At 38.2% G+C, this 27,553-nt stretch overlaps 1 protein-coding gene across 1 annotated transcript in view; it reads left to right on the top strand.

Moving 5' to 3' along the window:
* Positions 1–15,991: 15,991 nt before the first annotated feature.
* DSG3 (desmoglein 3) overlaps positions 15,992–27,553 on the top strand; it is a 43,715-nt gene continuing 32,153 nt past the window's right edge. Inside the window, exons 1-4 of the mRNA XM_047086875.1 lie at positions 15,992–16,110; positions 18,653–18,844; positions 21,290–21,366; positions 22,091–22,239. Of these exons, the coding sequence (XP_046942831.1) occupies positions 15,992–16,110; positions 18,653–18,844; positions 21,290–21,366; positions 22,091–22,239 (537 nt within the window). The remainder of the gene's footprint in view (positions 16,111–18,652; positions 18,845–21,289; positions 21,367–22,090; positions 22,240–27,553) is intronic.

Below are 27,553 nucleotides of genomic sequence, written 5' to 3'. Positions count from 1 at the left end.
GTGCTTTTGGTCAGTATTCTATATGGACACCTTGCACCTAGTGATCACCAACATATCCATCAAAGATGTATAATGTACTATATTTAACATTTTAGCAGCCGACAAATATTTGAACATTCTAAGATCAATGCCACTCTTTGAATATATCTTTGGGGCGGGGGGAGAATATGGCTAAGCACTTTAGATAAGCCTTTTGTAATTCTTTCTGGTTTTAAATAATGTGCCAAAAAACTTAAAGAAAATGTTTTATATCCTTCGATACCGTCTAATAAATAGCACATAACTCATAAGGTGAATCTTAGAGGTCTTCAGCCCATAGGACTGGTCATGTAAACCAGGATGCTCTTGTTCTTGGAGGTTGCAAAAGAAATCTTGCCTGCATTTGCCAGGAAATACCTTTAGAGAAATATTTCTATTAAAAATGTTTAATTGAAAAAGTGAATGAAGTATACATTTCTGAAAGAAGATTTAAGAGGAAAATAGAACATCTATCATTAGACATCTGAAGTCATTTGTTCGGTTTCTCAAGATATGCAATATTTAGGGCATGGTTAATATAATACAGGGAAAGTGTTTGCCAGCTGAATGCACCACTGAAAATGGTTCACCGAAAAGAATTGTATATAGATAGATAGATAGATATGCATATATACATAAATCAATATGGATGAATGTGTATCGCACTTTATTGATTTATATCAGTAACTGTAAAATAATTTATGATAGTCAAAAGAATTACGACAATGATGGAGTATAAACAGTTCTTAGGGAAAGTATTAGAGTATTTCCTTCTTAAGGGGAATGTTTTCTCTATTCTTGCTAATTATGTCAAAAAAACATATGAAATATGGTTTACTCGGTTTCAGTGACCTGAGTCATAGAGCTTTCATTTGGCAATCAGATAGTCTCCAAAGCACCTCTGTAGTCATGCACGTATTCAACAATATTTACTTAGAAGCTATTATGTGTGGAGTGTTGTTGGTCTTGTCTCCGTGAATATATAGGGGAAGAAGACAAACATGATTTCTCACTTCACAGAACTTCTAACTCATTTCTAGACTTAAAACCCTGGGGATACAGCTTTGGGTTCCTACCAAGAATAAGTAACAAAATATTTAAGTCCACTACCAAGTTGTGTTTCTCTGTTTAACATTGCTGCTTCTGCTGAATGAATGAAATGGAAACACTTGCACAGATTGCTACTCCTTGTAGGTATAAAGTGGGCTTGTGAAAGAGAGGTTCTAGCAAGATAGTTTTATTTAATTCTGTAAAATATGTAAACTGTATAGTGGTAACTATAATATGACCAGTAAGACAATGTAAATGAAATAAACTTATTGTCAGGGCTTATTCCTTTTGGAAGGAAATAACCGCATTGCTTCTTGATTTGTTCCTTTATAACTAAAACTACTGTAGAATTTGGAGCATCACACATAACCTCTTGCCCAATTCTCTTATTTGACAGAAGAGGAATCTAGAACTAGAGAGGTAAAATGACCACAACCTGCTAGTTGTGGTACAAAACCTTGAAGCCATTGCTTGGGCATTCTGGCCAGTGTTTCAATGTTATAACTTCATCAGACACGGACAGGATCTAGTTTGGCCTGTTGCAGGGTCTTTGCTATTTCCTACTTGGAAGAAAAACTATCTCTCAAAAAAAAAAAATGGGTTTTGTGAAGTTTAAATGCTGAATGGCTAGAACGGTATAATGCCAGAAGGTTATTTACATGTTTTCTCATCTTTTCCAAATCACGTGTGTTACCAGTTGTTATAGTCATTCTTTACCGTAGTTATTCACAACCAAGATTCTGCTACATTTCATAACTCTATAATTTGACGAATCCATAGGGTAGCCAAGGAGCATCAGTACCGTGGTCATTTTAATAGTCCCAGCCACGTAACATCTCGCATGCACTCAGTCCTGTGGCATATCCTGATGTGGATATTCTGCTTTTGAATTGTGCATGTTATTGGGACAATAATTTTTTAAATTATGAAAAAAACTAGTGAATAATTAAATGTAAGGTGCTAACAGTATTAAAACTGAAAATACTTTAAGACTGAGAAATTAAGAAAATAGTACTAAGCATAAGAATTTCACTGAAATCTCTTGTGAGACGGGTAAGAAAATTTCTTTGTGAACTTTTCCTTCCATCAATACACAAAGATTTAAGGGTGCTTCCAAAAGAGAAAATGTACATCTGGTGGATGTTTTCCCTTATACTATTCATGGAAACAAGACCAGAACCATTTCATTTTCTCTTTTAACATTATCAGTGAGGAGAACTCCATCATTCCAAGACGGTCAGTATCACTCATATATGACTTAAATCTCTGAAATTGGTATATTTTTAAAATATCAAACAAAACAGAAAGTGGAAAGCAAGATTTCCCCTTCACTGCTGAAGAGCTAGGATACTGATTTATCTAGGAGATAAAGCTGATATAGCATTTATTTTAAGGTTTGAAAATGAACCCAGAAGCCCAAGAAATGAGATTTAATGAATAAATATAATAATGTATAATTTCAGTCATATCTCTTACCCTATGCAATTACCTGTAGGGAAAGCATTCAAATGCATAAATGGGTTCTCTCAGAAAAGTCTTGTTAGGTGAAGGGAGAGGAAGACATTACGAAGACAGAGTATTTATAACCTTGTTTCCAAAAAAAAAAAATTATTTAAAAAAATTTCCTCTTTTGGATTAGATATTTCTGATTGCAATGTATTCCTGAATGTAATAGTGTTTTATATATTTCTTCAATAAAAAATATGTGATAAGGAAAGAAACATTTCATTTTCTCTTTGGTGCATGTAGTGTTCTACATGCAAACATACATCCAGAAAATCTTTTTCCCATCGTGTTACTAGGTGATTATCATCTCTATCATGATGTATATAATACAGGAGCATGGATTCATTTGTAAAATGAAATTCAGAATAATTCATTTACTCACCAATGGTAAAATTTCTCAGTAAAATCATTATTTTCTTAGTAGATGCTCACTATAAACGTTAGTTTAGTCAACAAGTCAACTGAATAAATTCCAGAAATTGCTCTAAACATTGTATGCATTACAGAATTAAATATCCTCTTTTCCCACTGGATTTAAATTCAGTAAAATTATCATTATTGTTCCTCTTTTACCAGAGGTACTAATTTCTGTTGAAGTAAGAAAAGAATAATTAATTTCAATAAGGGGAATTAAGGAAGGCTCCTTGAAGATGGTGGGATCTGTGCTAGGCCAAATAGAATATCATCTGACAGAGATTCCAAAGGCATAAAAACTAAAAACAGCATATTCAAAGAATATTAAGTGGTCAAATTAAACATAATAAAAAAACATCTGAAACAAAATAGGCATTATAAAATTATTTCATAGTCAGCCATTTTATATGATGTTTACTATACCAATTACTCAGAATATATTAGCCTATTGAATTCTTAAAACCACACCACGCGGTATGACTGATATCCACGTCATACATGAGGACACTAAAGCAAAAAGAATTTCTTATTTTTATGTTAGAGCTTAAGTGAGTAGCAGGATTAAGATTCAAACCCAGGATGGCCTACTCTTATTATTTTTTTTTAATTTTTTAATGTTTATTTATTTTTGACAGAGAGAGACAGAGCGTGAGACAGGAGGGGCAGAGAGAGAGGGACACACAGAATCTGAAGCAGTCTCCAGGGTCCAAGCTGTCAGCACAAAGCCAGACACAGGGCTCGAACTCACGAACTACGAGATCATGACCTGAGCTAAAGTCGAACGCTTAACTGACTGAGCCACCCAGGCGCCCCAGGCCTACTCTTGTTCTTAATCTTCGAATTCTTTTGACCTAATTCTGAAAGGATATGTGAGAAAGGCACATGGTAAAGAATCTTGAATCCCATTAGGGGTTTGGTTTTAACTTGGTATAAAATGAGGAACAAATGAAATTTTGTGTGCTGGTAAATGGTCAAATGGTGTTATTTTATGAGATGACACTGGGGCAGCCATCAGGAGTCCTCATGATAGCTGGTGTGTTGTTGATTACAGAGATGCCCTTGAGGCCAGATTACTGAGGCAGAGAGCCTAGGATCTTATGAAAAGGCAACATTCCAAGGTGAGCCTGGTGGCTCTAAAGTGTCAGAGATCCTCTTGGATGACCGCTGCAATGAGCAGGTATATGTTGGGTGGTCTAAAGTGACCGCAATCAGGGGCGCCTGGGTGGCTCATACAGTTGGACATTTGACTTTTGATTTCAGCTCAGGTCATGATTTCACAGTTCGTGGGATCGAGCCCTGTGTCAGACTCTATGCTGACAGTGTAGAACCTGCTTGGGATTCTCTCCCTTTCTCTTTCTCTGCCCCTCCCCTGCTCATGCTGCTTCTCTCTCTCTCTCTCTCTCTCTCTCTCTCTCTCTCTCTCTCTCTCTTATAAATAAACCTAAAAATTTTTTTAATATTTAAAAAAAATTTTTTTCAATGTTTATTTATTTTTGAGACAGGGAGAGACAGAACACGAGCAGGGAGGGGTAAAGAGAGGGAGACACAGAATCTGAAGCAGGCTCCAGGCTCCACGCTGTCAGCGCAGAGCCCAGTGTGGGACTTGAACTCACAAGCCATGAGATCATGACCTGAGCCGAAGTCGGAGGCTTAACTGACTGAACCACCCAGGCACCCCAGTTAATATTTAAAGTGACTCCAAAGTTTTTCTACACTGAATGCCTTTTACTTTTTTTTTTTTTTTAACTTTAAGTGAGGTGCATGGACTATTTTCAGTTTCTAGAATAGGGCATGCTTTTTCATACCTCTGTCACTCTGCCCCTCCTTGGTTCTTTTACCTGGAGCCCTCTTCACTCTCCTCATCTAAGTAGCTTGTTTCTCCTTACCCTTCAACACTCACCTCAAGCATTGCCACTTCTTGGGAGTATTTCCTGATATCTCTTTCACATCCCCAACCTGCTGGCTTAGCTAAGTCTCCTTTACTCCCACCAGCAACACGCTATTTGTCCTATGCCTATCAGCCTGTGAGCACCTTGAGAACAAGGGCACTGCTTTTCTCCAGGATTAACAGAATGTCTAGGACACAGCATGCACTCATTAATCTTAGAAGTGAAGAAAATGAGGTTAGAGTGGGAGAGAGCCAAAGCATAAGACACTCTTAAAAACTGAGAACAAACTGAGGGGCATTGAAGAGGGCATCTTTTGGGATGAGCACTGGGTGTTGTATGGAAACCAATTTGACAATAAATTTCATATATATATACATATACATATATATATATATATATATATAAAAGAGAAGTGAAGAATATAGTCCAATTCTCTCAGGCATCTAAAAGGAAATGTCTGCAATTCAACAACATTGCCTCTTGATAGCAGCCCTTTGAATGATCTTTGAAATGCTTGTGTAAATGCCACTCTTAGCAAGAAAATGCAAGTATATAACTCACAAAGACAGTTAATTTCAGGAGAAATTTACCTTTTGCAGAAAAAGTAATAAAGCTATTGAAAACCTCATGTGCTTTTTGAAAGAAGCTATGTTATAGCTGAATAAAATGAATGTTAAAATGTTACAGAGAAAGAGATTTTAGGCAGGATAAATACTTCAGAAGAAAGTTAAAATTTCTGAAACTTTGAGAGGCTGCTGATAATAAGGTTACCTTCATTAGAGCAATTGATTGTGGGTTTTTTTCTCTTTCAAAACCATGTATTCCATGTAAGTTTGGTAACAAAATGTGTGTGTGTGTGTGTGTGTGTGTGTGTGTGTGTAAGTCATAGAGTATACAGCCAGAAAAATAGAGTTCCTAATATTAAGATAAAGGTTCTTAACTTTTCATCAAAACAACCATGAACATCAAATAAATGAACCCTAAAAATTGCACTTATTTGTTACATGGAAAATAACTCATTCCCAAAAAAACTCATTTACTGTCACTAAATATGGTATAACTTCTTGAACATTGCAATGTTCCAATGGTTGTTACAATATTTTAAACATGGACTAAATATGAAGCACAGGTAATGAAAATTAATTTGCTAAGACAAGTTCTTTAAATTCTATTTCAACTTGTTGGAAATGACAGTAAGACTGAAGAAACAATTCACATTGGGAAGGGATCCCTGGCAGGGGGGTGCTGGTGCTTTTGTGGATTGCTAAGAAAGTAAATAAACAAAAGATTGTGAGTGTCTTATCATTTTAAAAAATAATAAAGGAAAAGGCAATGAAACCCTATTAATTACACATATAAATTCTCCTTTACAGACAGAGATAGCAATTGTGGGGACCTGAACTGCCGGCCGGCAGGCAGGCAGGCAGGCATCCTGTGCTACCACAAAGTACTTGTTCATCAGCTCCTGGGTGGGTGAAACCGTGCACAGAAAGGCAACATAAAGGTGTCAATATATAATGTGGATAAAGTAGGTTGAATCAAAGTGGAACAAATGAAAACTGAGGAAAACCTGTATTTACTGTTGTTGGCATAAAAGACCGACTCTCAGCATTGAAAAGTGTTTCTCAAAAAGAGGGCCACACTTAGGTTAGGAATCCACAAAGCTGAGTTTCTCTGTGATTAGCAAGATGACTAAGTCAAAGGTAAGAGAGATGCTGACTGTGTGCTTAACGGGGAGGCAGTGAATATGTGTGGTGAGTGATGGTGAGGTGTTGGTACAAAAGTCATAGCGCATGCATGTGATCAGCATAACCACTGGTTGACTGGGGAGACTTCATTACACATTTGAATACACGGGAGGCACTGACTGGGTGGGGACTTTGGTATCAGTGAGACATGAGCCACCAGGTGTGAGAAACATGAAACTAGAGAGGTGTTGTAAAGAGAGAAGAATAAAAAACCAAATGTTTCTTTATTATCATATGCAAGCCATTATGCTAGTTGGTTTTCAAACATTCTTATTTAATCCACCTATGATCTTCCTTTATAGATGGAGAAAATTAAGAGAAAGAAAAGTTACGGGAACACCATGACTTCATTCCAAAGCTCATTCATTCATTCATTCAATGATGTTTGATCATTTCACTATTTACCTGCGAGCTAACTGCTAGGAGCAGAGAGGTGAACTAAGGTCCTTGACACCAAGGACCTCACAATTCAATGCAGGAAGAAGTAAAGAGTTAAAATGCAGTATGACAAGTGTTACCCAGGGTAATAAATAAGATTGGGGGCACCCAGCTGAGTGGAGCTGGGAAAAGCTTCTCAGCAGTGGCCTTTCACCTGAGTCTGGAAGGACCCATGGGAAACAGCCAGATGAAGAAATGGGAAGGGCACGCTAGAATGGGAGAGAAACAGAGAAACAGGGGACATGGAAAAAGAGATGAGCTCCTCTGAAAACTGGAAAGTAATCTGGTAAGGCTGGAGAGAAGTTTGTAGGGACAACAAGTCAGAAGCCTAAAATGTATGACATGCTAAGGATTTCTTATTTTTATCTTAAAGAAAACCACAGAAATATTTAAAGGAGAACACCGAATTTGAAATCACTTGTGTTTCCTTCACTGTGAAGAAGCTCTTTATCTTGATGAGATCCCAATGGTTCATTTTTGCTTTTGTTTCCTTTGCCTCTGGAGACGTGTTGAGTAAGAAGCTGCTGCAACCAAGGTCAAAGACATTGCTATCTGTCGTCTCCTCTAGGACTTTGACGAATTCCTGTCTTATGTTTATGTCTTTCATCTACTTTGAGTTCATTTTTGTGTATGGTATAAGAAAGTGGTCCAGGTTCATTCTTCTGCATGTTGCTGTCCAGTTTTCCCTACACCATTTGCTGATTGGATGCTATTTCCTGCTTTGTCAAAAATTAGTTGGCCATATGTATGTGGGTCCATTTCTGGGTTCTCTGTTCTGTTCCACTGATCTGAGTGTCTGTTTTCGTGCCACTACCATATTGTCTTGATGAGTAAAACTTTGTAATGTAGTTTGAAGTCTGGAATTGGGATGCCTCCAGCTTTGATTTTCTTTTTCAACATTACCTTGGTTATTCGGGGTCATTTCTGGTTCCGTACAAATTTTAGAATTGTTTTTTCTAGCTCTGTGAAGAATGCTTGTATTATTTTGACAGAGACTGCATTAAATGTGTAGATGGCTTCGGGTACTATCAAAATTTTAACAATATTTGTTCTTCCAATCCATGAGCATGGAAATGTTTTTTCATTTCTTCGTGTTTTCTTCAATTTGTTCCATAGGCTTTCTATAGTTTAAAGCATAAAGGTCTTTTTACCTCTTTGGTTAGGTTTATTCCTAGGTATTCTTTCGGTTTCAGTGCAGTTGTAAATGAGATTGATTCCTTGATTTCTCTTTCTGCTGCTTCATTATTGGTGTATAGAAATACAACTGATTTCTGTATGTTGATTTTATATCCTGTGACTTTGCTGAATTCATGGATCAATTCTAGCAGTTTTTTGGTGGAGTCTTTCAGGTTTTCCACATAGGGTATCATGTCATTTGTGAAGAGTGAAAGTTTGATTTCTTCCTTGCTAATTTGGATAACTTTTCTTTCTTTCTTTCTTTCTTTCTTTCTTTCTTTCTTTCTTTCTTGCTTTCTTGCTTTCTTGCTTTCTTGCTTTCTTGCTTTCTTGCTTTCTTTCTTTCTTCTTTTTTTTGTCTGATTGCTGAGGTTTGGACTTCCAGTACTATGTTGAACAATAGTGGTAAGAGTGGACATCCCTGTCATGTTCCGGACATTAGGAGAAAGCTCTCAGTTTTTCCTCATTAAGGAATATTACTCAGCGATCAAAAAGAATGAAATCTTGCCATTTGCAACAATGTGGATGAAACTAGAGTGTATTATGCTAAGTGAAATAAGTCAGTCGGAGGAAGACAAACATATGACTTCACTCATATGTGGAATTTAACAAACACAACAGATGAAGATAGAGGAAGGGAAGTAAAAATAAGGTAAAAACAGAGAGGTAGGCAAACCATAAGAGACTCTTAAACACAGAAGACAAACTGAGAGTTGCTGGAGGGGAGGTGGGCAGGGGGATGAGCTAAATGGGTAATATTAAGGAGGGCACTTGTTGGGATGAGCACTGGGTGTTCTACATAAGAGATGAATCACTGGGTTCTACTCCTGAAACCAATACTACACTGTAGGTTAACTAATTTGAATTTAAATATTTTTTTTTTGAAAAAAGAAAAAGAAATCACTTGTGAACTTTGCTCTGGTACAGATCAAAGGGCACAATGAGGCTGTTAATAGGAGATCAATGAGGAAGCTATTTCAATGAACCAAGACAGTGAGAGAATGACTGGAGTTTCATCCACTCATCATAATCCTTGGGATAATGGACCAATTAACTGCCCGTATTAACAGCCTCTATCACAAAACCATATTATAATTGTGTATCTCACATCATCAACAAATGGTGACAACCAGCTATGCCAGCCATGTCCCAAAGATGGCACTGCAATCTCAAGCCATCAAGCCCAGTACATGCCCTTGAAACAGGTGTCTCCCGGGAGGACTGTCTGCTAAAGGAGCAGAATATGGATACTAAGGCCCAAACTTTCATCTCAAGAACAAAATGCTTTCTACATTTATAAGGGAGAGAAATGAAAAATTTGAAATAGGTCAGTGTTAAGATTTTAAGGTTTTTCTTGGTTTTGTTTGTTTGTTTTGCTATTAATGCAGCTTTCATTATTTTCTACGATAAAATTAGGGTATAGCTATTGTAGAAAATTTAGGAAATACAAAAAGATAACGGAAATCATATACAATTACCCAGAGACAACCTCTGCTAGCACCATGATAGTTTTCCTTTCAGTTAACGTTTCCCCAGCTCTACCCTTCAGCTGACAGGTTAATGCCCAAGAAACCCAAACTCGTGACTCTTAAACCTAGCTTCTATATCCTTTCTCTACAGTCTTACTGCGTCTCATTTTATTCTTTTTTTAATTTTTTTAATGTTGATTTATTTTTGAGAGAGACAGAGACCACAGTGGGGGAAGGGCAGAGAGAGAGGGAGACACAGAATCAGAAGCAGGCTCCAGGCTCCGAGCTGTCAGCACAGAGCCCAACACAGGGCTCGAACCCACGAGCTGTGAGATCATGACCTGAGACGAAGTCAGTTGCTCAACCGACTGAGCCACCCAGGTGCCCCCACTGCGTCTCATTTTAAAGTTGAGATTATGATATATAAAATCTCATGCCTACTTTATATTTAAAATTCTTTATGAAAGTATTTTAAGGGATATTTCATGCCATGAATGAGCGCTGAGGTTTCTTCCACTCTTTTCATATTGTAAATAATGATGTGGAACTTTACATGCATTTTACATTATTTCCATTGGAATTTAAATTTCTACAAACTTATGCACTTAAGAAACTGTATATTATGGGGCACCTAGGTGGCTCAGTCGGTTAAGCAGTCAACTTCGGCTCAGGTCATGATCTCCCATCTCATGGGTTCTAGTCCCACATTGGACTCTGTGCTGACAGCTCAGAGCCTGGAGCCTACTTCAGATTCTGTATCTCCCTCTCTCTCTGCCCCACTCCTGTTCACACTCTTGTCTCTCTCTCTCTCTCTCTCTCTCTCTCTTTCTCTCTCTCTAAAATAAACATTAAAAACATTTTTATTTAAAAAATTAAAGAAACTGTATATTACAACACATTAACAAGATAGTCCTGAATGTTTGTAAAAATACCTTATACACCAAAGTGCAATATTCACAGCCATAGTATATATTGTTCAACTTCTGAAGTTCCAGTTTCCCTTCCAGTACTGTGACAGAGACCATGGATCCAAGAAATGTATCACATTATTATGATACATATTCATTTGTAAGGATGCCAGCATTATAGAAGAATATTTAGATAGATACTCCCCGCTATCAAGGCTTAAATTTCACCAGGTTATTTTTGATGGCCCTAGAACTTACTCATTTTTCTCGAGTGAAGGCAATGTATCTATGTCGTCAGCCCTGATCTATGTATAATGTAATTCTAGAACGAAAATTATATGCTATAATTTTCTAAGAAAGTACCAAATTACCATCTAACAATTTGAACACTGAAAAAAAAATCTCTCCTCCCAAAAGACTATGAGAAAACCTAAACTACAATGCCACACTGGCATCTCCAAAGTACCACCTGTCAGCTGGTTGAAAGAACTAGGTTCACCATCCACCAAGAAAGATCCTTAGATTTAAATATGTGCTTTAGAGGAAAAAAACTGTTCCCAGCAAAGATAAAGCATGATCTGACATGATGATTGTAGATCCCATCCTGAGATGACACTTATTGCTTGTCTTTCTTCTTAATTTCAAAAAAAATGGAGATTCTTACACTGTCCGGAATACATTAAACTATGACTAATCTTCCACAATGTGTGGATTTCAAGTACTAGCTTGTTCCTGATCTTCTCCATTTCCATAGTTTCAAACCAATGTTGCTCACCCACCTCCTGTAACTTAGGGAATTTACATTCTCTGTTTCACCTGCACTGAGATGTTGGCAGGAGACAAGCTACCATGACAAACAATGTTGAAAAACTAAGATACGATGTTTTGTGTTAACCCTTGACCAGAGAGAATGGAAGATCTGGGCATGGAGGGAACATTCAGCTTATACAGTAACCACTTTAACAACAATTACAAACAAACCTCCCCCTCAAACATATATCACAAGCTAATAAGATTCATGAACTCTTGCTGATGGGTGTTATCTATTCAACAACAGCATAATCTTCACAACGTGGCTAGAGCCAAGAGCTTCCACTGACTGCTAAAATTGAGCAGTACCTTAGGACCATATCACACAGCAAGTGCTTCAAAAAATCAAGTGGAACCTTAACACTTTTCCACCACCCCAATTCATAAAATGTATCATTGAAAAATAAGTGATTATCTAAAGAAATGGAAAGGAAAAATCCATTACCATATTCTGGTAACCAACTGGTTTAAGTACTTAGTGTCTTCCCTCAATCTTCAGATCTTCTGATGGTAGACTTGCTTTCTATTGGGAGGAAGCAAGCAGGAGAATCTGAAAGAGGGAGCAGTTCTTTAGTGGAACAGGAGGAAACAGGACACCTACCCTCCTGTAATTCAAGCCTCTCCCAGTCTCTCACCAAGTCAACAGTGCCTTTCTGCCCTACACCATGGGCTACTTCAGAAAGGAAAACCCAGAAGGTCAAGAAGGCAGCACACTCCTCTAGGATTCCTCTTTCCCCTAGAGAGCAGAAGAAAAGGAAGGGAAAAAAGACTACAGAAAATCCCACTGGTTTAGGAATGATGGTTTACATGGAATCAAAAGGGGTGTCCTTTCTCTGAAATAAGGGTGTGTTCAGTTCATTGCATGTTTTGGCAACTTATTTGTTAAGTGCCCTCAGCTAAGACAGAAAAGCATGTAGCTCAACAGGAAAAAGGCTGAGAAGTGAAATCTGAAGTTGGAACCACTAAGCTCCATGACAGACTGATGAGCAGTGAATACATAAAAGAGAAAAACATCCATCCCATGGTCAACTGGAAAATCTGGCCAAAATAAAAACTGCTTTATAATGAGTTTTGTCATTTGAAGCAGTTGGCGATTCTTAGGGTTGGGTGCATAATTCATAGTAACCATACTTCCTGGATTTCCAGGACAGGTTCACAATTATTATCACCATCCCTTTCAGTCTTAACCTGAAATCATTTCCCTGTTATCCACTGACATACTCATTCTTCTTAGACAAGTTGAGTTTTAGAAAATACAGTCACCATTGTAGGTATTCATTAAATATTTGTCAATTTCACGTAACTAGTGAGTCATGTAAAATCCTTCACAACATGAAATGAATTAGTCATTTTCTTTCTTTGCCTATGTGCACACCCTGATTCAAGATTCCACCACTATTTCATTCATCTTTGTATCTCTAGGCTCAAACTGTGCCTGGTAGATATTACACACTCAATAATGCCATGGAATGAATACTTGTTTATTAAACTACCTTCTTCAATCAATTCTTAATATTGTTTTCAAAATTATCTCTTCTACTAGCTGTAGATTATAGGAGAATCCAGCTTTCTAAAAGAAAAATCATAAAATCAAAAAACATACATTTATAACTTACCAGGAGGTAAAAACAATTAGATATTCACCTTCTACCTATAAAGGCTTGCAGCTCTGAATAACTGTACTGAGAATTCACATTTAGGACAAATTCTTGGATAAGTCACTTAAATCTGTTTACCTTACTTGGCTTATTTGTAAAACTAGAGAATTGGATTATACCACTGTTTTTCTATGGTATATACTCCCTATGACACTATGGGTCATACTCCCTAATGATGGGTCATTAAGTCAATTTAGTATACCTGTCTAGATGAACATCTTTAATGGAATTAAACAGAACAAAAAGGAAAAGGAAATAGAGTACATCACACATAGTAAGAGTATGTGTGCATTGGTTGGTGACATACACCATATTTTTGACCATGGTTAAAGACGTTTGAAAACTACTAGACCTGGGGCGCCTGGGTGGCGCAGTTGGTTAAGCGTCCGACTTCAGCCAGGTCACGATCTCGCGGTCCGTGAGTTCGAGCCCCGTGTCGGGCTCTGGGCTGATGGCTCAGAGCCTGGAGCCTGTTTCCGATTCTGTGTCTCCCTCTCTCTCTGCCCCTCCCCCGTTCATACTCTGTCTCTCTCTGTCCCAAAAATAAATAAACGTTGAAAAAAAAAATTAAAAAAAAAAAAAAGAAAACTACTAGACTAGATCATCTTAAATGTCCTCAGGTTCTCAAATGCTGAAAAAGTTGCAAGAGAAATAAGAAGGGTTTTAGTGCTAGAAATGAGGAAGCTCAGAGCAATAGACAGGGGCAGTGCCTCTTAGAGCAGAGCAAAAGCAGTGCAAGTGAGAGATACCTTAGTGCCCTTGATATTATTTGCATCACATGAAAATAAGCCCTGGGTAGATCTTTTATATAGAATACCTCTTCCTGGAAAACACTGGGAAAACAAGGAAGTTATCAGATCCTGGAAGACTACAGAAGAATTTGTAAAAATGAGCACTTGATCCTTACCTACCATAGACCTATTATAACTATTACTAATGAAAGATAGTTCGTCTACATGGAGAAAAGCCAGTGGGTTGTTGGTGCATCATATCTTCAATTAAATTGAACCTAGCAAACCCCACTGTGGGGAATAAGCTTATGAATTCCCCAAGCTTGCATCGATGGGTTAACAAGGCATAAAGAATTAGAAAGCCATAGGATGTACACACCCATGTTTGGGTAAACAAGATTGGGTAAACGGGACAAAGGTCCCCAGTATAGGACAAAGATACAGGAATAGAGAATCTCAAGATGAAAATATCCAAGATTAAGCAAACCGCACAAAGGCCCCCAGTATAGGCCAAAGGTATAGGAATAGGGAATCTCAGGATGAAAACATCCAAGATGAGGTAAACAAGATTAGGTATTCAGGGCAGAAATGCACCCCAACTTAATACAATAGCAGAAAGCTGCTTTCGCAGGAAGGAAGGACCAAAATAGGTAAACAGGAAAATGGGACTTTAGACCACAGCAGGGCAAAGTTGCCCAGAGCAGATCTAATTAGCAAAATAAAGGTGCCTTGTTGACCCTGAGGTAGCACATGCTCTTTCTTATCCCCTAGACCAGTTCAGGTAAACAGAGGTAGCACCTCATGTTTGCTGTGAACAACCTTCCACCCAGCACCAGAATCTTGTTTTGTATTGACCCAAACCCCTAACGCTGTAAATCTCCAAGACCCCCTTTTTCCACGCCCATGAGTTAATGTTCATGGTTTCATCGTCTCTTTGTGTGTGTCCATCACACTTGTAAGCCTTCTGATCTTAATAAAAACAGAGCAAGGAGAAGCAAGAACCCTTACTTGGGGCTCTTGTCTCCTCTCGGATATTATAGCCTTTCTCGCATTTTCAATCCTGCATCCCACTCTTTTGCTGGACAAGAGAGAACTTCAGACCCAGAATCTACAACACCCCACTTTTGACAATCTTTGCTTTGATCTTCATCTTTTAGAGTATGAAATAGATGGCACTCTATAGATGTTGAGACATGTGCCCATGATCTCTGCTCAGTAGCAATTTATCATCCTAACCTAGATGCTGGGGATGTGTTTCTTGCCTAAACGTAGGCAATGGTAGGCAAGTCCCTTACCTCTCTGGATTTCATGGCTACCACCTTCAAAATGTGAGTTTCTGGAACATACGTCCCTGGGTATGAAATTGTATTAACTGCTCTTGCTTAACAAGATAATCCCTATTAGACACTAAATCTTTCTTAAAATGAGAGTTACCTGAGGCATTCCAGGCATTCTGTTCAAGAAGAAACCAATTCTGGAGGATCCTCTGTGAGTAAAACTACATGTATATAATCCCCAGGAGGTCTTCTGGTCAAGTGAGAAAGTTGGGGATGAAGCCTCTTGGAGAGCAGTGAACTATTGTACCCTGAGCAATAAGTTTTCTGAAAAAACCTCCAGAATTCCTTGAGATTTTTGTTTCCCTTTCCCTGTGCTATCTTTCTGGATGTGCTAGGGGCTGGGAGCTAGGCTCAATGCATCCACTGCCCCCACCCTCACCAGACATACACAATAGCTTGCTTTTCTTCATGCTGTAGCGGAGTGGGGTTTAATAAAATTTAAAGGAACAGTAAGCAATTTTATTAGTTGGATCTTCCTTTTTGGCTGTTTCTTTAGTTGGCTCTTCTTGTAAGAGTGAGAAAACAATGCAGGGGTTTGTTCTAATGAAAAAAATACATAAAATTTCCTCTGATAAACAGACTAACACACATTTCAGAGCTACGTTCTGCCCAGAGGTTATGTAGAAGAGGGGAAAGAGAAAAGGGGGAAATAATGGAAAGAAAAGAAAGAATGGATAGTCAGAGAGAGGGGGAAAATCTAAAGAAGCAGGAGGGAGAAGGATTAGAAGGAGGGAAAGGAACAGGAAAGGAGAGAGTGGGCAGCATCCAGAGAGACAGGTTGGAGGAGGCACATATTCTGAAAAGGGATTTGGAGCCTGTCCTGGCTCACTAGCCCTAAGATGCCCGCTGTGCTCTGGAACCTGCCACACCTGCCCAACCTGATCTCTGACCTCACCAGGAAACCCACAAAAGGGAGAGCAGAGGTAGCCCTTGTTCTAGGAGAGACAGTCATTTCCTGGTTTGGAGCCAATGAACTGACTAGTTGCCTGATCTGATTCCTATTCCTACTTTCTACTCCATTCCTGTTGTTGTTGTTGTTGTTGTTGTTGTTCTTGTTGTTGTGTTCTTGTTGTTCTTGTTGTTGTTCTTATTCTTGTTCTTGTTCTTCTTCTTCTTCTTCTTCTTCTTCTTATTCTTATTCTTCTCCTTCTCCTTCTCCTTCTTCTCCTTCTTCTTCTCCTTCTCCTTCTTCTTCTTTTTCCTCCTCCTCCTCCCCTTCCCTTTCCCCATCGCCTTCTCCTTCTTCTTAGTGTTGTTCTCATGCCAATCCTAAATGCCAAACTCAGCTTTTATTTAGACTGCTTGTCCCTCTCACCTGACTTGGATTTCTGACTGCTAACATAACAAGAACTTTGTCAGACACTGAAACTTGCCTGCATCCCACAGCCTGACCTGGAATCTCTGAACCTCATCTTAGCTTATCCCCCAGGACTCCGTAATCTGTCCTTTCAAGGTAACATTCAGATGCATGATTCCCAGCCCACATTTTGCTGACTTTCAGTCCACTGATTTCATTTTATCTCAACAAATATTTATTGAGTATCTTCCATAAACAGACGAGGCACCGGGGCTACAAAGAGGAACAAGACACAGTTCCACCCTTGCGGACGCTACAGAATAGTAAGAGGCATCAACTCTTAAGCAAATACTTCAGCATAATCTTTAAGAAAGCTCTACCCAAGTGCTATGTACGGGCATGCAGACACAGAGCCCCAGCTAGTCTGGGAGGTCAGAGATGGTACCTGAAATACATAGGACAGGTTTTAGACAAAAATGTTTGGGTTGAATCTGACAAATGTTTAGATACAGTACACAAGGGATTAGAAATTCAAGGATAGGGAGACAAGTTTAACACAAGACCAACCCAAAAGTGGGACATTTTATAAGATAACTGGCTCAGCCTATTCAACAAATTAGTGCCATTTTAAAACAGTGGGGGATGCTGCTAGAGTAAAATAAACTTAAGGTGGAAATGCAGTCCTGAGTTAGATTCTAATTTGGAAAGATCACCTCTAAAAGCTTTTTTTTTTTTTTTTTTGGCTTACTTGAGGAAATTTGAATATGGACTGAGTATTAGAAAAGATAATGCTTATTGACATGGAAAGGCAGAGAACACACAGGCAAAAAGCAAGTGACAAAAAGCATGCACAATAAACTTAAAAATGGTAGGGGCATGTGAGTGGCTCAGTCGGTTCAGCATCCAACTCTTGATCTCGGCTCAGGTCATGATCTCATGGTTCATGATTTCGAGCCCCACATTGGGCTCTGCTCTGACCGTGCAGAGTCTGCTTGTCTCTTTCTCCCCATCTCTCTCTCCCCCTCCTTCTCTTTCTCTCTCTTTCTCTCAAAATAAATAAACTTAAAAAGAAAGCATGTACAGCTGAATCTCCTTTTGTCTAAAACAAAAAATCAAATTTATGTAAATAGAAAAGTAAGTGGAAGAATTTCAAGCAGGAAAGGAAACTTATATTTACCTTCTACATACTTCTATGTTATGCTAGGAATTTGTTTACATCATTTGATTTTCCCAAACACCTGCAAAGAAAATGAAATTAGCCTCATTTTCCAAATGAGACATGTATTTGAAAGCTGTTAATAGAACTAATCTCTTGGTGGTCAAAATTTGGTGACTTGATTTTCTTTTTGCTTGCTTGTATTTTCTAACTTTCTACAATGTATGTTTACTACTTACATAATAATAAAAAGTTAGTTTTTTTATTAAGAAGAAAATGAAGACAAAATAGGCAAGTACAGTACCTTTCAACTTCTATGAAGTCATATCGCCTTATGTCCTTCTTTTTAGAGTCTTGGGGTTGTGGGAAAAGCATAAACTCTGAGGTCAGGCAGATCTGGTTCAAATCTCAGCTATAGTATTTAGGGTCTTGAAAACCTTACTGAGTTTTGGTTGTCTCTTCTGCAAAATGGGGTTAATAATATCTTCCTTGCAGGGTGTTTGGGTAAATAAAATAATTAAATAAACAATATAAAGAAAATAGTACCACATTTAAGCACATAGAGGGTACTCAGTAAATATCAGTTCCCCTGCTGCCTGAAATGAAAGTGTGTTTAGGTATTCAATGAGCTAGCCTCCTTAGGGATCCCTACTAGGTGCTGTTCATTCCCTACCAGGTCCTCCAGCTTTTATTTAGCTTTCCTGCTCAATCTGGAGCTAAACTAAGAATCACAATTCAGGAGTGCAAGATGGTTTAGCGTTGATCTGGCTGCATTTCAGGGATGAGAGACACAAAAACAACTTCCATGCTGTTCTGCCATCTTGGCCCCTCCCTTCAAGAATCACAATTCAATTCCTTTCATCTCTACCTCCTCATCCAATCATTCATCCATCCACTTACTTACTCAACAAGTGGCTATTGAGAGCCAAGCAGCAGACCAGAGGAGAAGCAGCCCCTGCCCTCTTGAAGCTTGTGGTCTAGACCTTGTGAAGAAGACCCACTCTCTTGAACTATGTGTTGTTTCCTGTATTACTTATATTAATTCAGGACTGCCTTGAATTGCAATGGAGTCACCCACCTGAGGCCAGCGCCTAGAGGCCCCACTGTCCACCCTTGTGAACCACTGAATGGAGATGCTGGCTCACAGCTGACTAGATGCTCCAAGAGTGTCCCCTTGGACTTGGTGATGAGGGCAGCTGCTCCCACTGTCATCTGCAAGGAGCTACCCACCTACTCCAGGCCAGACCCCCCCCCCAACCAAGACACAAAGGATTACTTTTTTAAATCATTCGTGCTTCTAGAAATTGCCAATAAATCCCCGTGCAACTAGTAACATCACTTTTTTTTTTTTTTTTTTGATGCTCATTGCCAGAACGGCAATGCTCTCCCTCTATCTTCAGCATTAGGAATGTTATATCCAAAATAATTAAATATGCTACTTGGGCTTTTCATTTCAAATTGCTACTAAAAATAATGGTTTTCCTTATTTTTGCCCCATCTCTTTCAATTCAAGTGTACATCTCTACCAGTAACACCAGAAAAAAATGCACACAATTGGTCAATTCACCAACACCTTCAACAGCATGTGCATAGCTGATTCATGTGTTTTCAGACCACATTGTTCTTATTTAGGGCAAAACGCATGACTCAAAAAAATTCAATAATTCAGTATTTCATGCTAATTTTGTTACTAGACAAAGCCCTAAAATACTAATTATATATAACTCCTCATGTTTTTGGCCAGGTTTTTTTCTAAATGGTGTAAACATCAAATTGTAAAATCCCTACTTTCTTAATAGCTAATGCTTTGAAAGAAAAAATGTTAAACATATAATTAATCAAAATATTTTTAAGCAGTATGTTACATATTTTTTTTAATTTGACATAAATTAACAAATGTGATGCTACGATACATTTTCAGTGCAGTTTTTTTACATTTTTTTCCTTAGCTTAATTATCCCTCCCACTCCTGGACAACAGTAGTAGTATTCTCTTGCATGAAAATCCATTCTAACAGCGTAGTATTTGTGTGTCATATTTTTCCCTATGTTCAAATAATCATTTATAGTAATACGTATATACACACATACACACAGACATACACACATACACGTAACAATATTATACACACCATTTGATATCTTGCTGTTTTCTTACCTCATACAAACATCTCTAAGTCAATAGGTATATCTTAAATTAATCTTTTTATTGTCTGCAGAATATTCTACTTTCTGTATTCTATTTGTCTATTCCTAGAACACCCCATATTTGTTAAATTGTTAGGGAATCAACTTTAGTCACCTCCTTATATCAGAAGCAATTGAGAAATAAGGTAGAGGAGACACAGACACAAAAATACGTACCAGTTTTATTATTTGTAACAACGTAGATGTGGATGATGTGGTTGAAATGAGCAGTCATGATGAGTACCCTAATATTTACTCCAGAATTAAACTTACCCACCCTGTCACACACAACCCCCACCACCAGGACCAAAGGATGGAGCCTGCTCCGGTGAGCTTATAGCTAGGAAAAACAGAAAAGGTGTCTTGTCAATAGCTGGAAGTTTCTCCAAAAGAGGAAACCTGGCTGGAAAGTCAAGAGGTAGGAGCGGGCGGCAGGCTGAATCCATTGTGTATAATTCCTTTTCCCAAGTTCATTAATCAGATTATGTGTTCTGCAACCACAAATAGGAGTACAGGAGAGACGCAGAATAAGGTCAGCTTTCCTGTAGCTGAATCCCCCTCATATAAAAACATGAGTCCAGAAGCAAGAACCGCATCTAACAGTTGTTTTTTGGTAATAAAAGCAGTATTACAGTTATTTTTGATATTTGATAAGACAAGACCCTTCAATATTCTTCCTAATCATTCTCTCATTAGCTGTTGAAGACATATTTTCTACCATATGGACTTTAAGATTTTTTTTTGTGAACTCCTCTGTCTTTATCCATCACATAAACTAAGGATCAAGACTGAGAACTGCATTAATTTTTTTTCTTTGAGAAAAAGACATTTTATAACTAATTCTTTTCATCCAGGAACATAATACTGTCTTTTCTTAGATCTTACTTTATGCCAATATTCTTTTGTGCATTCTTAAGAAAGTTTTTGCAGTTTCTAACTGAGACTGTGATTGGATTATTGACCTCATTTTACTTGCTAGATCCTTATTATTAAGGTAAAGAATAGTTACTTATTTATTCTAGAAAAACCCACCTTAAAATTTCTTTTTAAAAAAGTGCTATGGACAAATGTGTGGTAATAAATTTGAAAATACTGAAAGATACCATTCCCTCTCAAAATACAGTCCCCCCACCAAAAGTGGAAAGCCTCAACAGACCAACTGAATATTGAGGAACTTCAATATAGTGAAACTTGGAGTAATTTTCATACGAAGAAATCACTTCCTTCAAGTGTAGGCTAACCAACCCAAAGTATTATAAATTGCATCACTTCAAAGTCTAAAGAAATCAAAAGGTGTTTCGAGAATCTGTCAATCCCGACTTCACATCGGAGAATCAGAGATTAATGCTAAATCACCACGTTTCACAAGTTAGTCAGCATGCACAAACATCTATAAAATTGGCCTTGTGTCTAACACATCAAAAATGAAGCCCAAAGTGACTCATAGAATAAGTCAGAGTTTTCTCTACCTTTAATGTCTTTCGGTGTGTTCTTTCAGAAATAAGCATACACCACAGCTGCGCCAGCACTGGATCAAAGAACATAAATGCACACTGCAAAGATGCTTTGAGAAATGTTCAGCCTAAATGAACCCAAAGGAATCTTCGGAAAATTCACTAAAGGAAAGTAAATTGAAACGATGTTCAAAAAAGTTAATGTGATACAACATAAAAAAAATAGGAAAAATTCTATAGGCTAAACATTTTTATGTAAGACATGGATTTATTACCAGCTCAGGTACTGGTAATACCTGATCCTCTTCTTAACGTCAGTGAATAGAATAATGGTGTTTATTCAAAGGAGGGTCAATTAGACATGCCCAAAACTGAAGAAAAAGCATGTTCATGTGTTTGTACTGAAAGTACAGTGCTTCCCTAAGTACTATGTGAACACAAAACTGATCCACATTATACTAAAGTTATTCTGCCCCAGAGAAATGGCAGCAAGAAAATAAACTTGAAGTTTCTGTTCTCTTTAATTAATCTTTTCAGAAGGTTTTGTAGCTCATCAGGACACCAGTTGTAAAATGCACAGTACACGAAGTTGTACAAGCTTTACAGGTTTTCCAAACTTTACTTGCAACTTACTAATCATAAAAGTATCAGTGCATGATGCTTCACTAGGTAAAAAGCTGGTGAGACATGAGTGTAACAGAGAAATGCACTGACCCTGAAGAATAACAAGGCTGCTCATTTTTAGAAGCATCTCCCTTCCTTACCACACTAGAGCTAGTAGTTCTCAACTAGAGTCATTCCTGAAATCCTTGATCATTTTCTTAAATGTTCCATGCTGTTTTCAGATTCCATCTTTCTGCAGATTAGTGTCTGCAGCATAACTGGGAGCTTAGATGCAGTGTATCCATTTCCACTGGCAGTCACGCCCTGTGTGCGGCATGTGGCTCGGGAAGCTGGTGGAGCATTCCCCACATTTCTTCCCACAGGTGGAGTGGTGGGTTGACATTTCAGTTAGAACAATGACAATTTTTTCCCTCCTTAGGAATTACCAATAATACCGGTACAATTTAATTGCTAGAAAAACAAAACATACAGCTCCCATGATACTTAAAAATACTTGAGGACAGGGGCACCTGGATGGCTCAGTAGGTTAGGCATCCAACTTCAGCTCAGGTCATGATCTTGTGGTTCATGAGTTCTAGCCCCACATCAGGCTCTGTGCTGACAGCTAGGACCCTGGAGCCTGCTTCAGATTCTGTGTCTCCCTCTCTCTGCCCTTTCCCCACTCACACTCTGTGTGTGTGTCTTTCTCTCTCAAAAATAAACATTTAAAAAAATGTAATAAAAAAAATACTTGAGGACAAGGGACCCTGGGTGGGTGAGTCAGTTAAGCATCCAACTCTTGGTTTTGGCTCAGGTCATGATCAAGTCCCACATCGGGCTCTGCACTAGGCATGAAGCCTGCTAAGGATTCTCTCTCTATCCCCCTTAGCCCGTCTCCCCCACTCTCTCTCTCTAAAACAAAACAAAAATAAATAAATAAATAAAAATACTTGAGGACATATGTGAAATGTGCTATTTATCATCAAAAGGAAGATTAAAATATACAAATAAAGTGATCACAACAATACAACAGAGTATGGTAAATTAATATTTGACTGCATATTTGTTTTATCATTTCCTTTCCTATCCTATCATCATATCACTTGAGATAGTGAAAAGACAGGATGATGTTAGATCCAGGAAGGATGCCAAGTCCTCAAGATCTAACCAAGATCCAGAACTTACCTATCTCTGAATCTAGTTCCCTAGATTGCTATATTCAGAATCTTAATTTTATTATAATGTAATAAACTATTAGAATTTAAATAAACAACATTTAAATATCTTAACAGAGATAAAAAAAATGTTTTTCCATAAGACTACTATTTTCTCATAAAAGAAGCAGGAAAGAATTATCTGTGACAAACTTTACGCCTGACAGGGAGGAAGGACCAGCATTTTCTTACACTGTCAGTAGGAATGCAAATTGGTATAGTGTTTTGGACGACGATCTATTAAAAAAATTTGAATTGTATGTGTCCTTTGATCCAGCAGGTATACTTGCACAAAATTTTTAAAGATATATTCATTTGTTCACCCCGGAACGTCCTGGGGATATGCTATGAAATGAAACAGACATGATTCCTCCCTGATAGAGCTCACAGCCAAGTAGTGGAGAAAGACAATAAAAGCAATCCAACCAATAAAAAGCAGCTTAACATACGGTGCTAAGACCGATACATGAAGCAAACTGGAATGGCTGATAAAAAAATAATAATAATAATGGGAGAAGAGTGCCCAAGTGTGGGGAGTAGGAAGTAAAGACCTCTGAGAAGGTTGTATAAGCAACCACCTAATGAATGAGAAGAAGCCAGTCAGGAGAGAGAGAAACTGAGTGAAGGACTAAGGCAGGAAGATAACTGAGGGTTTTTGGAGAACAAAAGAAGCCACAAGTGAGAGGGATGGAGTGTGGGGTGTGGTTGGAAGGGAAAACAAAATCAATCAGGCAGTTCCTTATAGGTCTTGCCAGGCAGTGTTGCTTCTGTTCCAAGTACACTGGAAGCCATGATCCTTTTACAAGTAGCAGCCGAGGGAGCCAAGGGAGAGGTGGATTGGGTGAGAGACAAGAAAGGAACAAGAGCTCAGTTACCAGTCCGTTGCCTGAGCTACATGAGAGATGCAAGGAATTTCGCTAGTGCAGAAGCCCGTAGAGGTGGGAACTAGACGGATTCCAAATGCATTTTGTAAATAGATCCCATATTTTCAATTTTAGGAAAAACCACAGGAACCAAAGAAAAGCTATCCCTAAAGAAAACTCTTTGTTGGAGTGAGCATGCCGTGCATTTGGAAGATTCCTCCTTCAGGCTTATTACCTGACAGGAAAATTCCCACAAATAAGCAATTGCCTAATTAGATTAAATCAAAGCAAAAAGATGCTGACCCTAGTTACTTAACATACAGTGAGTGCAGTATTGGTCTCAGGAATAGAATTCAGTGATTCAGCACTTACATACCACACTCGATGCTCGTCACAAGTACCCTCTTTAGTACCCATCACCCATCTAGCCCATCTGTTACCCACCTGTCCCCATCAACCCTCAGTTTGTTCTCCATTGTTAAGAGTCTCTTATGGTTTGTCTCCCTTGCTCTTTTTTTTTCTTTTTTCCCCTTCCCATATATTCATCTGTTTTGTTTCTTAAATTCCACATATGAGTGAAACCATGTAGTATTTGTCTTTCTCTGACTGACTTAGTTCAAGTAGCATAATACACTCTAGCTCCATCCATGTCATTGCAAATGGCAAAATTTCATTTTTTATGGCTAATATTCCATTACACACACACACACACACACACACACACACACACCAACATACCACATCTTCTTTATCCATTCATCGGTCGATGGACATTTGGACTCTCTCCATAGTTTGGCTATTGTTGATAATGCTGTTGTAAACCTCGGAGTGCATGTACCCCTTCAAATCTGTATTTTTGTGTCCTTTGGGTAAATACCTAGTAGTGCAATTGCTGGATTGTATGGTAGTTCTATTTTAAATTTTTTAGAAACCTCCATACTGTTCTCCACAGTGGCCGTACCCGTTTGCATTCCCACTAACATTGCAAGAGGGTTCCCCTTTCTCAGCATCCTCACCAACACCTGTTGTTTTCTTGTGGTGTTAATTTAACCATTCTGACAGGTGGGAGGCGGTATCTCATTGTGGTTTTGATCTGTATTTCCCTGCTGAGGAGTGACGTTGAGCATCTTTTCATTACACAGATCTTTTTAAAGAAATAATTCTAAGGGCGCCTGGGTGGCGCAGTCGGTTAAGCGTCCGACTTCAGCCAGGTCACGATCTCGCGGTCCGGGAGTTCGAGCCCCGCGTCAGGCTCTGGGCTGATGGCTCGGAGCCTGGAGCCTGTTTCCGATTCTGTGTCTCCCTCTCTCTCTGCCCCTCCCCCGTTCATGCTCTGTCTCTCTCTGTCCCAAAAATAAATAAAAAACGTTGAAAACAAAAAATTTAAAAAAAAAAAAGAAATAATTCTAGGAAATCACAGAAGAATGGTGAACCACATTACACACTATCTAATAGGAAATTGGATTAGCAGTTCTATTTTCACTAATTCTTAAAGTGCAGACCGCTCTTTACTGATGCACATTTATTACATTCTCTGACATTTCTGCAAGCCTTCAAGTATGATCGTAATGGAAGAGGTCTGATTTGCATTACCTTGAACAACAAAGAGTGACAGACCACAACTTCCACAGGCCATTTCGGGATGTATGTATACTTTTGTTCATGCATTATTTGTGGCACTAATATCTCAATTCATGAATCTGTAAATATTCAAAAACAATTAAATATCAAAAAGTAGTGATGTCTGACATATAAAATATATTACATACATGTTTCCAGTCAAAACAAACAAAAACCAGTGAAGGCCTGCCAGTGAAGGCAAAGTCTCATTAACATTCTCTACTTGGTGAATAATAGAACTGCTATAGTTAATGAGCAATGGAAACATCATGGAAACCTTGGAATTCATTGCCCACTTGAATAAATGTTCATTCTTATTGCTTCACTCCTTATGCCATGGTTCAATTTTTAACAAGTTGAGGAATGGTTTCTTTAGCTTCTTAACCTGTGATGTGTCCTACCGTCCAACTTTTATACTTTCAACATGGCACATCAATTGAATCGCAACATACACATACAATGAAGCTCCCTTTTAATGATAATGATCATTATTGTTATGATCCTCATTTTTATTTCAGCTTCGTGAGTAAAAGCCAGTTTCAAGTTGAGCTTAGGTTTCCAAAGACATTATTCAGAGAATAATAACATAACCACTCAACAGAAACCACTGGAAAATCCTCCCTTCTTTCCTTTTCACGAACAAATGAAATGGCAAGTGAAAATACTGCTTAATCCAAAGACATTGTGCAAATACACTCCCTAGCTGAAGTAACCTCCACTACCTTCCAATCACCATGCAAATCTGGCCCCAACAACACAATATTTTATTATCTTACTGAGGTCTCAAATCCTCCAAACAAAAGGAAGTGTTGGCTTAAAGCATGATCAAGAGCATATAGAAGATGAGAGAGCGCTGCCCGCCTTTAGAGTGCACAATGGATTTGTCGTGGATTTCTACAATCCTCCTTGACTGGGACAAGTAGATGGAGCCAGCCTGCAACAGGCCAAGTCTGGTATTTTACTTTCTACAAGGGTGCCCACAGCTTTTATATACCACCTGATCAAGAATCTATAATTGGTATTTCAAAATACAAAAGTAAAATACTTCCTTATCTGTGTTCAGATGAATGACAATTAACATTTTTTAAGCCCTAATTAATTAAAATTGTTGGGGCGCCTGGGTGGCTCAGTCGGTTAAGCATCCGGCTTCAGCTCAGGTCATGATCCCATGGTCCATGGGTTCAAGCCCCACGTCAGGCTCTGTACTGACAGCTCAAGAGCCTGGAGCCTGCTTTGGATTTTGTGTCTCCCTCTCTCTCTGCCCCTCCCTGACTCATGCTCTGTCTCTCTCTCTCTCTCAAAAATAAACATTTAAAAAAAATTAAAAATAATTAAAAAAATAAAGTTGTCAAAGAACTGGAGTTGTAGAAAAGGTAAATCAGAACAAAGTCAATCATATCTAGAATTTAGATTCAATGCCACTTATGGGTATGCCTAAGAATATCATACTTCAGGGCTATCATCTTTTTAATCTTTTGTCTTTAGTCCAATACTTTGAAGAATTACACGATATTAAATTATGGAAAATAAAGAATTGAAAGTTCATTAAATTTTTGTCTTCTTCTCGGTGGCTCAGTCAGTTAAGCGTCCGACTTCGGCTCAGGCCATGATCTCGTAGTTCGTGAGTTCAAGCCCCACGTCAGGCTCTGTGTTGACAGCTCAGAGCCTGGAGCCTGCCTCAGATTCTGTGTCTCCCTCTCTCTCCGCCCCTTCCCTGCTCATGCTCTGTCTCTGTCTCTCAAAAATGAACAAATGTTAAAAAAAAAAATTTTTTTTAATTGTTGTCTTCTTTTCTCTCTCAAAGTTTAGAATGTTATTCACAAAGGTTCTGATCAACTCTTCAATAAAACTTTATTTACAAAAACTTTATTACAAAAACATTTTGCTGGAGATGGATGGTGGTAATGATTGCAAAATAATGTGAGTATACTTAATGCCACTCAGCTTTAAAAATGGTTTAAAGTAATAAATTTCGTTATGTATATTTTAACACAATTAAGAAAAGAAA

The sequence above is a fragment of the Lynx rufus genome, unplaced genomic scaffold (genome assembly GCF_022079265.1).
Source record: "Lynx rufus isolate CCGP_SWC_20201006 ecotype Redwood Valley unplaced genomic scaffold, mLynRuf1.p SCAF_22, whole genome shotgun sequence".
In the NCBI taxonomy this organism is placed as follows: domain Eukaryota; kingdom Metazoa; phylum Chordata; class Mammalia; order Carnivora; family Felidae; genus Lynx; species Lynx rufus.
The sequence above is the reverse complement of the archived record's forward strand: the minus strand, read 5'-3'. Positions and strand labels throughout refer to the sequence as shown.